Source organism: Chiloscyllium plagiosum, unplaced genomic scaffold (assembly GCF_037043375.1).
Source record: "Chiloscyllium plagiosum isolate Xiang-an unplaced genomic scaffold, Cpla_swu_hap1 HiC_scaffold_13, whole genome shotgun sequence".
NCBI classification, from domain to species: Eukaryota; Metazoa; Chordata; class Chondrichthyes; order Orectolobiformes; family Hemiscylliidae; genus Chiloscyllium; species Chiloscyllium plagiosum.
In genome coordinates this window covers 85587708-85601197 of record NW_028270151.1, presented here as the reverse complement: position 1 = coordinate 85601197, position 13490 = coordinate 85587708, and the positions used below count along the sequence as shown (strand labels likewise).

Here is a 13490-nt window from a genome sequence, read left to right as displayed (position 1 = left end):
ATCCACACCACTATTGCATGTCAGTAAATTAAAATATCATCAGCTAGATGTGCAACAATTACCTCTCTGCTCTGTGGTTCGAAACCAGCCGTTAAATGCTAATGCAACATCAACTTTTCCACTTCTCAAAACAGTCATCCTGTTATGGAAGAATGAAGTTGTCAATTTAGGATCAAATTGCTGTCAGCATTTGTGGTCTTGCACTCAGAGTGGGAATAAGATGTTCCAGATTCAATTCACTTCCTTAGCAGAGCCTGGTATTAGAAAGCAGACTGTGCAGCAATACAATCAGCACTGAATAAATTTTGAATGATGAATTTTTCCCTGAGACTGGATGCTTTGATACTGATTTGTTCGATCCTGAAATGCTTTTCAAACCTCTAATGATTCTGTAATAACTGTGTGAAAAGATTGTTTTTTTTTTCTCCCAGCTGTATCTGTGGAAGATGATGTGAATCAGAAAGTGGTTTTCTCAGGAGTTGTGTGGGTTTTCACTACCATCAGTGGACTGATCACTCTTCTGCCAGATGGAACAATTCACAGTTTGAATAATAACTTTGCACTGATGTTGTTTGGATACGAGAGCAGAGAATTACAAGGCAAGGTAAGATGGTAAAAATCTGTTGCATTAGTGATGCGTGTAAGGGCTAGTATTGGCAATTATACCAGAGGTTGACCATACATCTAGCTGATCATACCTGTGCTAGCTTGTAAACGAGAGCAGTTTCCTCTAATCCCATTCAGAGCAGTTTCCTCTAATCCCATTCCCTTTTAACTGACTGAGGACAGAATATTATAGAATCTGAGCAACTAGGGCTATGTTGAGACTTATGGCAGAGTTGTTAGAGAAATCTGGCAAGGCCTATCTCAGTCTCAGGATCACCTCATGCTATGTTTTATGTTTTGCACAAATTGCCCACTAGGCCATGGGGAGTTGCCAAGAAAGGGATTATTGCTTGTTAAATACCTAATTAATTGCTTAACTTGCCTCATGAACATTTGACTTCCTATCTTACCAAACAAACTGGTTGTTGAGAATTCTCAACATGGAGTTGGTACTTGCTGATTTGGGGTTTAGGTAAGTGAATGTAGCTGTCATTTTCCTAGGGTGGGGAATTTCAAGACAAGGGGGCATATTTTTAAGGTGAGAGGAGAAAGACTTTTTAAAAAGGGGCAATTTTTTTAAATACAGAGTGGTTTGTGTGTAGAATGAACTTCCAGAGAAGTGGTGGGTGCAGTACAGTTGCAAATTTAAAAGACATTTAGGTAAGTTCACTAATAAGAAACGTTTGGAAGGACATAGGCCAAGCAGAGGCAGGATTAGTTTGGGATTAGGGTTGGCATGGACTGGTTGGATTGAAGGGTGCTTTCCATTCTCAGTGACTCCATGATTTCAGTTCTGTGTTTGCTGTGAAGGACTTCCATGTTGGAGCCTGAACATCAACATCTCAGGATACACTCCATGGGCACTGGCCATTTATCACTCCCCTTTCATGGGTATTGGATTCAGATATGTGTCCACCATCTAAGATCCTTCATGGCACACCTCATATGCCTTTCCAGGCACTTCCGCACTTCCATATTAGATTGGCAACTATCGTTGTAATGCTGCAGCAGGGGGCACTGCACTCTGGGACACAAACCCAGCTCATAAACTGAACCATAAGTTGCATCTCTGGGCTCTTTGCTCACTGTCATAGTGTTCATTTACTCTAAGTCTATCTGGATACTCTCAGCTTCGTTGTGTTGCATTGCAATAAATTGTATTGTATTGCCTTGCCTTCCCTGCCACTGGGCTCCTATTTCTCTGTATTGCCATGCTATTTAGCACAGACAAAAGCAGGAACCTCCTGGCTGTCATTAGGCCTCAATCAAGTCAAGGGTATCCCAGCAAGTAAATCAAAGGCAGTCTCTTATGTCAGTCCAGGAGCTTGGACATTGTTAGTCAGCCACTAGGGATGGTCAGAATCGGGATGCTGTCCACATAACGGGTGAGGAGCTTATGTTAGGCAGCCTATGGCCTGTTTCTAACCTGTTGTGGGCTGTTTATCTCCGAGAATGAGAAAGAGGGAGTATTTTGGGAGGTGAAAGTCGGAATACAACTATTACTTTTTGTGCAGGTGAGCAGTTCTCAAGCGAGTGAGTAAATAGCACAAAGAACATGCAGAGTTAGTGAGTTGGAAGTTGGGGAGGGATGAGTGAGTGGGGAAGGATGTTGTTGGCATTGGTGAAAATGGAGAGTGTGAACCTTGATAAGTGGTGGTTACAATAGCAGAGTGAATGAGAGGTATTGGCGAGAAGAGTTGGAGAGTGCTTACTCTGGAGTGGAGAAAGACCCTTTTCTAAAATTGCAGAGTAAATTCTATCATATTATGGTCACTGCCTTCTTAGGGTTCCTTGGAGATGAAGAAGTTCTGCCTCTGCACCACCCCATCCAGAAGCATTTTCAGGTCCTGGCAAAATGGGCACCAATTTCTCCCCTGTCTGCCATGTCTGGGGCTAGTGTCAGGAGTGTAAAGGAGAGGTGATCTCATTGAAACCTAAGCAGATAGACAGGATAGATGCAAGTAAGTTTCTTCCCCTGGTTGGGGAGTCTAGAACCAGGAAGGCACAATTTAAACGTGAAAGGAATGCCATGTAGAACTGAGATGAGGAGAAATATCTTTACTCCGAGGATTGTGAATCTGTGGAATTCCATCTACTGGGGGCTACAGAAGCTTTGTCTTTGAGCATGTTTAAAGTAGAGATTGGTAGAGTTCTGATTACATTTGGTGTGGAAGGGATATAGGGATGATGCTGTCACTTTAAAAAGGTTATTTTGTCCTTAGTTTTTTTTTGTCAAGACAGGTCGCAGAGGCAGAGGTGCCAAAATGTCTAGTTTAATAATGGGCAGGGGAGATTTCTCTCTGAAATATCTTTTGGGAGTTGTTTCCTCCTGCTTGTAAGAATCTGTGTTTCGATTTACCATTTTACCAAAGGGTGGGTTTATGGGATGTTACTGGATTGGAACAGCTCCATAGTTAAGTTGTTGTGTCGGGTCAGTTAAGTTTTCCAATTGTTAAGATATTCTAAATTCTCTTTTAGTGTTTCAGTTGTAGTGTGTAAATAAATTCTGTTTTGCTTAAAGCTGAGTGGTTTGTCCAGATGCATTACTCCTGGAATATCCACTTCACATCTGCCTTTAAAATAAGAAAAGGTTAGGGTCTAGGCTACCTTCTTAAAACATTTTGAGGAGGTCTGGCCTGGTCCATAACAATAGTATGGGTAAAAGGCATTGAAGTGCTCAAACACCCATGTTCGTATTCAATGGTGGGGCATAATCAACAATCTGAATGGCTTGCTTCTTCTTGTGCATTTTTAATAAAGTTGCTGCTATTCATCTCTATTTCCCGTGGTGAGATCATTTGTACTGACTCCAAGTCAGACAGCACAGTAGAAGAGAGGGTTTGCTGAAAATGCTGACAACATTTTCAGTTCATGTATCTTATGCCACTTTCTACATCTCTATGCTGTCACCTATCCCCCTGTCAATTTAGTTTAAACCATCTAGAATCTCCATATTAGTCTCAATTATGTTGAGTTGCAAGCTCCTCACTTTTTAATCAATGCCTTATCCACCAGAATGGTCACAATCTTTCAAGATTGTGAAGCTCTCCCTCCTGTACCATGCTTCAAACCATGCATTCGGTCTCGCTAATTTTATACTTACAAATAAACAAATGGTAAGTCTGAATCCCTGATTGAGGGATGGCTTTGCAATAACAGTGGGTAATAAAAACAACAGTCGGTAAGTTATACTAAGTAGACCAGTCTCTTTACCACAAGTGGTATTTTAGCACTCCTGATTCATTCAAGGGATGGATAAGCTAAAACACAAGTAGAGTCCTTGTACAATAAATAGCTAACTTCCAAAACTTTTAATTTTTATTGTTCTGTCTGTGTTACAATGATAGTCTGTCTAAAATATTGTTCAATATATCCAAATAATTCCTTTTTAATGTTCATTAGAGCAACACTTCCCCAACTTTTTCCCCACTGCAAGGCTTGGAAACTATCAAACCTCTTAAATGAGAACTGAGAGAGCCAGCGCTTGCTCAGCGGGAGCATAGCTGTTGTAGCCATATCTGGACTTCACGGTCATCATTACTGCCTTGGATCTCACAGCCCCTAAAGTTTGGCTCCTGATCCCTACTTTGTGAAGACTCATGTTACAACTGTTGCCGTTGAATTATTTTGTAGATCTTATATAAATTGCAGGGGAATATAGAATTTTCTGTTTCAGCTTTTCCATCTTGACCAATTCTTATTTCAGAGTGGACCTTTGGAATATTAATATACAAATATTAAACAGTTTTGCTTGAATTTTTATTATCTGCTATTTGTAAGAGAGTAGTTAACCCAAATGGGTATTCATTTTGATAAAGCAGACCCGGGACTCTTGCAAGAATAAATTGTTTTGTATCAGAGTATGTAAAGAATCTGATTTTAATTCATTCATTGTTTAATTCGATCATCCTGAAATGGAAGTGTTTTTATTTTCTAGAATATTACATTCCTAATTCCTGGTTTCTATGACTACATGGATCCTATTGATGATGGTTTTATACCATTGCCATTACTGGATGATTGTAGTCAGGAAGTAGAGGTTTGTCGTAATGGTGAGGCAAGTGAAGGAGAATGCCATAGTTACTCGGTATTATCTGACAATGTAGAGGGTAAGTTGAACATTACAAAATAAATTCCTGACTTGGCTTCACCTCTGTCTAGTTCTTCTAATGTCAGCACCTGCCTTCTCCCCCCCCTGCTTCACTGCTGTAGTTATCTCTGTAGTTGTCTTCTTAAGTAGATGAGGAAGAAAGAAGGCACCAACAGTAGCAATCTAAATTGACAATCTTTCCTAAAACTAGTAAAATGCAGCAGTGGCATTCCAGACAAGTTAATGAGTAAACTGTTAATGCTTTTAATAGGTTTTTATTTAAAGTAATCTTCAAGTATCTATTATTTAACTCTGTGGTTTCCACTCTGAACAATTGAGAAACAAACCTCTTTAATTGTATTATTTTGCCTCACTTGGAGAGTTTGGTTAATGCAGACTGAGTCTGATGTGGAACAGCATCAGGTTTTCAAACTCTGGAGAAAGAAATCATCTTCACTTCTTAAACAAAGGGCAAGATTTCCAAGGAGTAGCAATCTCGAGCAAATTGCCACTCAGGCCTTTTTTTTTTGAAAAACAAAAAAAGACATTTTTGCATTTCTGAGCAGTTTCCTCTCAGGGCTGTCCTAGAAACGCAGAGCCGTACTTGCATTCTGACAGATCCTTCGGAGTGTAGAAGTGTCAGAGAAAAGCACACCATACCCCTTCTTTCACAGCAGCCAATTGATGAATTCTGAAATGTAAAGGTCCAGAAAGCTGACGGTTTGGTGGATGAATATTGGATTGAGTCCAGCCGGGTTTGGAGGGGGTGATGCTGGATGCTGGGCTGGGTACTAGTGGGTGAAGGAAGTGGTCAGTTCAGTCCGGTGGGGTAGGAGGGAGGTAGGTTAGAATTGCTGTTGTCTGATTTCTTTTTGTATCCATGGTATTTACATGTCCAGTTCAGTTTCTGGTCAGCAGTAACCCCTAGGATGTCAACTTGGCATTTCCATGGCAATAGGTCCTCCTGTAAGAAGTGACTTAGCGGCATGAAGCATTTTCTTTTTTAAAAGGTTTAATTAAATGTATGCAAATCTTGCTGTTTGCTCTACCATATGTTATTATATTGTTGTTATTCACTAAAATGAATTCCTTGCTATAATAAAAATGAGGTCCCAAGCAAGTTTTGATAACCAGTCACACTGGTAATGTGTCAATCGCAGCATTGTGAAGATTGAATCAGACCTGTACACACTTTATCAGAGAGTAGAGTAATATTAAGTGAAAGTTCGGGGGAAAATAGTGAAGCATGACTGAAGTTCGAAGTCTGCTGTCCTGTTTGGAGGTGGACTTCTTTAAAGCATGGCAAGAAATTACATGCTTTGAGTCTAGTCTCAGTGAAGCTGGTCTTGATCAGATATGATTTGGCACAGTAAATTTCCAGATGGGCTTTGCTCTCTGGTACCTTTTCTTTAGATGTTGACTTATAAGGAAAAAGAAGAAAATGATGTGTAGAATTGTTTACAAAAATGCTATTGGTGGTGCTTTTGGCTAATTTATGTTGGTGGTATTTTCACCTGTTTAACACAATGAGAGCATGTGAGAATCTTGCACTGAGAAGTCACTGTGTATCTGTGTATATGACATTTAGAGTGTGAATATTTGGTAACTACCATCCATTCACTCAACCTGAAACATTAACACAGATTTCTCTCCACAGATGCTGCCAAATCTGCTGAGCTTTTCCAACAATTTCTGTTTTTGTTTGAGTATTTGGTGATCTGCCTGCTCACATTGTTTTCACAGGGTGAACATATGTGAAGGCTTACAATGCAAGTAATAATGCTTTTATTTCTTACCAACTGACATTCTCTTTTTTTTCTTTTTCTGGTGTTTCTTTTGGTCTGTTTCTTTGGGTTCTGTTTGTGTTTTGATGACCAACATCGTGCAGATAGCATTAACCCACTGAGCAGTGACATCGAGGTACCTAACATACTCCCCATAGTGTCTGCTACAGTGAGAAAAGGTACAGTATGATGATAACTGAGATTAGGGGAACTGAGGGAGGAGATATCAGGAAAAATCTGAATCATATAGGAGTTTGGAGGGGAAAATAAGCTGCACAGCAGGTGACTGCACTCATACTTTGGGTTAAAATCTGAGGGTCTTGCGCTATTTTGATTTTGATTCAGTACTTGTAATTTTTAGCAAACCGTTAATATCCAAGCCTATTTGTAATTTCCGCCATTCATCAAAACATCTACTTCCAAGATTGTGGGTGTTTATACAATTGGAGAAAGTGAGGACTGCAGATGCTGGAGATCAGAACTGAAAAATGTGTTGCTGGAAAAGCGCAGCAGGTCAGGCAGCATCCAAGGAGCAGGAGAATCGACATTTCGGGCATAAGCCCTTCTTCAGGAGAAGGGTTTATGCCCGAAACATCGATTCTCCTGCTCCTTGGATGCTGCCTGACCTGCTGCGCTTTTCCAGCAACACATTTTTCAGCGGTGTTTATACAATGCCCATTTATTATCCAAGGATCAGTTGGTAACACATTTACCTTGGAATAATAAAGTTGTGACTTCATGTCCTAAACCAATTTAGTACAAAATGTAGGCTGGGGAGTGCTGTGCTATCGGAACTTCCATCTTCCAGATGAAATGTTAAACTGAGGTCACCCCGACCCCTTCAGATCAAAGTAAAGGATTTGAAATGATTTGATGAAGGGAAGGCAGTTCTCCTGGGTTTACTGACCTTTTTTATCCTTCAAACATCTCTCAAAAATAGATGAATAGGTCACTATTGTGTTGACATTTGTGGCATCTTGCAATGTGTAAGTTGGTGTCATGTTTCCTGCATGATACCTTTACCTCATGAGCCGTAAAATGCTGTGCACAACTTCAGTTTTTGGCCAGTTAAACCGTTGACCATTTTGGGCCATATGGTTTTCTATTTTCCTGGCTTTTTCAGATAGTATTGAGCTGGTCTACATATTCCTTTGAATTGATAATAAAACAGAGGAGGGAGCTATTTCACTCTGGGTTTCAAAAGCAACCCAGCTCCCTGACAGCATTGTTCGGGAGTGACATGCTGTTAAAGTATTGCCTCAGAATGACATTGCTGTAATGTGTAACTGAGAAAGTATGGAGAATGTATGTTTAAACCACCCTGCAAATAAACAGTTTCAACATGAAACAAAATCTACCTGCATACATCATACATATGTAGCCCCTTGAGTTGCATTCTCAATGTTTTTGTATAGTCACTTACTAATGGGGTAGTACTATATGTTACTAACCTAGAATCATAACATGAGTGTTTACTATGTATGGATTTCTTACTTAGATCCAAGTCCACTGCTTGCTGGGGATACGGGTCTTTTACAACAGCAGCAAGAACAATGTGGCCAGGAGCTGAGCGTCTCGATTTTTACTGGAACCAGTTCAAGGCTAGATGCTGATGGTAGCCTCCCTTCCACCATGTCATCTCCCAAAGTCACCTCTACTCCTTCCAACAGGTAAAAGGGTTCAAATGTATGAAGACAAACAGGGTTTAGGAGAGATAGATGCCATTTCCAGTATTGTCATGGTATACACATCCTCATTGTGCAAGATAACTTGTTGGTCACATTAGATGAATTAGATGCAAATGTCAGTCATTTGGCTCCTTGTGCCTGCAGCACTATTCCAATAAAGTTGTAGTAGGTGCATAATTGGATTCCCCAGGGCTCAGTATTAAACCAAAACAGAAGAAGCTAGAGAAAGACAGTAGGGCTAGGCAGCATCTGTGGAGAGGAGGCAGATTTAACATTTCAGATCCTTCATCCTTCAGAAGGATTGGACCCAATATTGACTCTGCTTTCTCTTCACAGATAAAGCCAAGCCTACTGAGTTTCTCTATCTATTTATGTTTGATTTACAGTTTTTTTTAGTCAGTTACAGGACCCTTGCTTTTCTTGATCATATTAATATTAGATCTTGAGTGTGCAGGTCGAAAAGTCAAACTTGGGCAAAGCTTAAAACAATTGTGACACGAAGTAGGGTTCGATGCAGATGTGCTGATGCAATGGGTGGAGCATCAAAGATAGAAACGAAGAGAAGTGTGAACCGAGTCCTTTTCATGAGAAGAATGAGGAAAAACTATATAAAAATAAAAGGTGTAAAGAGGACATAAGAGCAGAGGATTCTGTAGGTATAAAGCATTTAAGAGTAGGTTAAGCCATGTACAAGATCTATGGTTTTGATGACCAGCAGTAAAGCAAGGGAGTTATGGTGAAACTTTAAAATACATTGGTTCTGGTTCAACTGGAATATTGTCATTTTGGTGCACCTTACTTTCTAAAGGGATGTGAAGGCATTGGAGTAGGCACAGAAATGAGTTACAAGAATAGTTTCATTGTTGGGCAGCACAGTGGCTCAGTGGTTAGCATTGCTGTCTCACAGTGCCAGGGACCCGGGTTGACTGAATCTTTTCATGACTGTGTGGAGTTTGCACGTTCTTAAAGGAAGGCCAAATCCCCTTGAAGCCACTTTGTATCTTCCTCATGGCACACATTCCCATTTAGCTTTGTGTCATTTGCAGACTTCAAAATATAGAACTTGCTGTGTAGTAAATGCAACCAGACTAATAGTCCAGTGGCTTGAGCTCATAATCTGGAGGCATGAATTCAAATCTAATCACAGCGCAGGGGAGTTTAACTTCGATTTGTTAAATGAACCTGGAATGTTAAGAAAAAGCTGGTATTTATGTTGGTGAACACTATGAAGCTACAAATCTATTGTGTGTGATTAGTTCTGTGAGCATTCATTAGAATCTGGAATAATAGCATTTCAACTCATCTTCCACAATTGGCTAAGACACTAAAGTTGTCCCATTTCTTTGGCTTAAACTTTGCTTTCTGGGCATTGGAAATGATTTCACCTCTTTCCAATCCACCTAATCTCTGCCAAATTTGGAGAGTTGAGTTTGCCTAGCATTGCATTCCTGTAATTTCATGCTAATGTGTGCTCCAATTTTAACATATTTTGTTTGGGTGGACTTGATATCTACCTAATATCCTTACCTTACACTTTTTTATTGTTTCAGGCCAGGGAGTGACAACACAAATGAACAAATTGTTGCCCAGACTGATCAGTGTTACACTATGGGCGAGAACAGTAATTCCTTACTGCTTTCGGAAAGTAGGACTGGCACACAGGACCATTTCATAATGCAATCCACCACATCTCACTGGCCAAAACAGACAGAGAGCATTTCATTTCGCTCTGACGAGGTTCGCCCAGAGGAAAGCCAGGAAATTTTGTGTCCAAAAGACTTAACAGAGACGCTGCACTGTACTGTTGTATCTGGGAATTATCCAATTTCAGTAGCATCGGCAACAGTCTGTGAAGGAGTGAGTCCATTTCCACGGTCACCAGTTCAAAATCCACTCAGGTCCACTTTTAGTACCCCAACCTGTCTGCCAGGAGATGAGATTCACAGTTTGAATGGTAACTGCAACTTTTTTAGAGAGCACCATAGCAAAGTCTATGATTCCCCAGGAACTCCCACCTTGGATGAAGCGTTGCCTGGAAATAGAACCTGTACCTACTGTACTTTAGAAAACAAATATGATGAATGTGACTTTATGTCTGACAATTGTATCAGTGGTAAATGCAATACTTTAGGTACAGCTAACAAAGTAGGTTTGTGCTCTCACTCACTCACTCTACTACCTGATGACCTCAAAGAACAAATGAGCGCCTGCAATAGCATTTCTCTGGACAGGCTAAACAGACAAATAAAATTATCTTCAAGACAGTGTAGTCAGAGTGGCACAGAGGCTGTAAATGCATCTGATGCTGATGTGAACCAGATTCTCTCTGGTTTCAAAGATTTGGAACTCAGCAGTGACTCCGAGTTGGTTTCTATAGATCGATCATGCACTTCTTGTGCTACCTCAGAACTTCTCAGGACTCCATCTCCCTATGTGATAGATTCAGATCTTGAACCAGAAGCTGAGAGGAGTAGCACAGGTTCCCCAGCAGCTGATTTGGAAGAGCCAATGATTATGGGTACCTCCAGTTGCAGTGACCAAAGTGGAAAGTTAACCAGCCGCTGTGTAACTGCATCGGAACAGATTGCTGATCCCATGTTGGTTGGTGATTTACCTGAAGGATCAATTTACAGCCAGGTTCGTCACTATAATAAGGAAATGATGAGCAGCAGTGAACTCTCACTGTGGCACAGTCCTTATTTGGAAATGTCAGAAAGTAAGGATGTGTTGGAGGGGCATGTGACATCAACACCAATAGCCAAGAAGCAGCTGAAAAGTCAAGCTTCTGTAGGCCCCAACAATGAAATTTATGAAGGGAACTACACGGGAAACTGCTATCACAGGGACGGTTCCAGGCTCTGTAAGTCATTGTAATTCTGTATAATTAAGACTATCATAAAAACTCTTGCAGTAACAGTTGTCATTGTCGGGTTCCATTGGTGAGGTATGTTTACATAGTGAGCTTCAGCAGTAGATGTCCAACCTGAAAGTGTCTGATGTATTCATGTGTGAGACTGTTCTCATGATCTTGGGTATTGCAGAACTTTCACAGAATCATACAGTACAGAAAAGGCCCTTTGGCATGTCAAGTTTTTACAGATACACAATCCTTTATCAGAAATCCTTGAGGCCAGTTGTTTCTCGGAATTCAAAATTTTTTGGATTTCAGAATAAGTGACATTTTCATAGTGAAATTTTTTTTAAAATTACCGAACAGCAGACCCACTTGTGACTAGTATGAGCGCTGAAACACAATTGTCGCCAGCCAGTGCTGGGTCACACCGCCACGTCACATTTGAGTGACGTGGGTCGAGTGGATGTGGAGTTGGGTCACCTGTCAAGAGAGTGGTGCTGGAAAAGCACAGTAGGTCAGGTAGCATCCAAGGACAATAGAGGAGCAGGACAATCAATGTTTTGGGCCAAAGCCCTTCATAAGGAATGAGCTCATTCTTGATTAAGAGCTTTTTCCAAAAACGTTGATTCTCCTGCTCCTCGGATGCTACCTGACCTACTGTGCTTTTCCAGCACCATACTCTCAACTCCAATCGCCAGCATCTAAAGTCCTCACTTTCGCCTAGTTGGGTCACCTGTTTGCACTCCAAACAACCTTGTTATGCAGAAAAACTTCACAAAAAGAATTTTGGATAAAGGATTGTGTATGTACCACCAAAAATACACAATTGACACTAGTCCCACTTTCCAACATTAGACCCAGAGACTTCCATGTTATGACTTCAAGTGCTTATCCAAGTATTTTTTTAAAAGATTGATGTTACCTACCTCAACTACCCTCCCAGACAGTTCATTCCTGAAATGTTTTTTTTTAATTCTGCACAAGTTAGATATCCAGGCTTTGTATTTCAAAAGTGTCTTTGTTGGTGGATGGAGAGAAAAAGGAAACTTTGAATTCCTGTTCTTTATCATACCCAGAATTTACAATCGGCTTCCAAATAACAATTAAACTTGACTCATTATTGGACTTTATGACATTAATGGAATAAATCACTATAAAAACACAGCTGACATGATATATGCCATGATATTCCTGTCATTATAAAACCTGGTGTAACACTCCTGAAACATATGTATGCCAATATGAAATTGCACTTATCACTTACTTGAAATCTGCTTGTATGTGTGTACATAAAAATACTGTCCAGTCTGCATCCCTTGCACACATCAAACTGACTCAAGTCGTATTGTTGTCAAACACTTGACAAATCGCAAACTGAAAAGGTACTGCGCACAAAATTAAATCAGAAAACTTTGAGCAGTAGTTCTGAAACTGAGTGTTCAGGATGCTTAGTCTGCATGAAGCAGAAATTGACTTCTGTGCAGGTAGCTCTGAAATCTTTTGGATTGTTTAGGTTGGAGGGAAATTCTGTCCACCGTGTTTTGTTACCAGTCAACTTGAGAGTCATAAGTACATGTTTACTGACATGAGAGTTTATTTTAAAAATGAATAATTCACAACATGATTCTTGCTGTTTAGGTCTTTATTGTTTTGAAAGTCTATGTGTGGAAACAGACCCTTCAGTCCCATCAGTTCATAGCGAACATAATGCCAAACTAAAACTCCTCCCACCTTTCTGCTCCTACCCCATATCCCTCCAAACCTTTCCTAGTCGTTTACTTATCCAAGTGTCTTTTAAACATTATCTCTGTGCCCATGTCTACCATTTCCTCAAGAAGTTCATTCCACACGTGAACCACCCTCTGTGTACACATATTTGCCCCCATGTCTTTTTTTTAATCTCTCCCCTCTCACCTTAACAATGTACCCGCAGTCTTGAAATCCCCCATCCTAGGCAAAAGACACTTACTATTAACCCTATTTACACCCCTCATGATTTTATAAACCTCTATAAGGTCACCTCTCAACCTCCTACACTCCAGGGGAAAGAAGTCACAGCCTATCCAGCCTTTCTTTATAACTCAAACCTTCCATACCTGGCAACATCCTGGTAAATCTCTTCTGAATCCTCTCCAGCTTAATAATATTCCTCCTATAACTGGGTGACCAGAACTTGATACAGTTCTCCAGAAGAGGCCTCACCAACCTCCTGTACAACCTCAACATGATGTTCCCAACTCCTGTACTCAGAACCAAGCAATGAAGGCAAGCTCGTGGGGTTTGTTTTCCAGGTCTCTGAAGTGACAAAACCAAATGTGAGACTCTGAGCTTCAACCACTGATGACGATTCCCCACATCACACTGGTGAACTCAGTCAGCTAGGCCTCTGACTTCTCTCAGAAATGTTTGCAAATGTAGACAAGAACCTCAGTGCGATGAATCAATTTGAAATGGTACTTTTGGATCCC

The 13490-nt window shown here is 40.5% G+C and overlaps 1 protein-coding gene across 2 annotated transcripts in view; it reads left to right on the top strand.

The window, feature by feature from the left end:
• pask (PAS domain containing serine/threonine kinase) overlaps positions 1 to 13490 on the top strand; it is a 44720-nt gene that overhangs the window by 18505 nt on the left and 12725 nt on the right. The window contains exons 8-12 of one of the 2 annotated variants that reach the window (XM_043701746.2): positions 432 to 604; positions 4544 to 4715; positions 6585 to 6659; positions 7979 to 8150; positions 9719 to 11028. In XM_043701746.2, coding sequence (XP_043557681.2) covers positions 432 to 604; positions 4544 to 4715; positions 6585 to 6659; positions 7979 to 8150; positions 9719 to 11028 — 1902 coding nt within the window. The remainder of the gene's footprint in view (positions 1 to 431; positions 605 to 4543; positions 4716 to 6584; positions 6660 to 7978; positions 8151 to 9718; positions 11029 to 13490) is intronic. The other variant, XM_043701747.2, reaches the window with a different exon arrangement.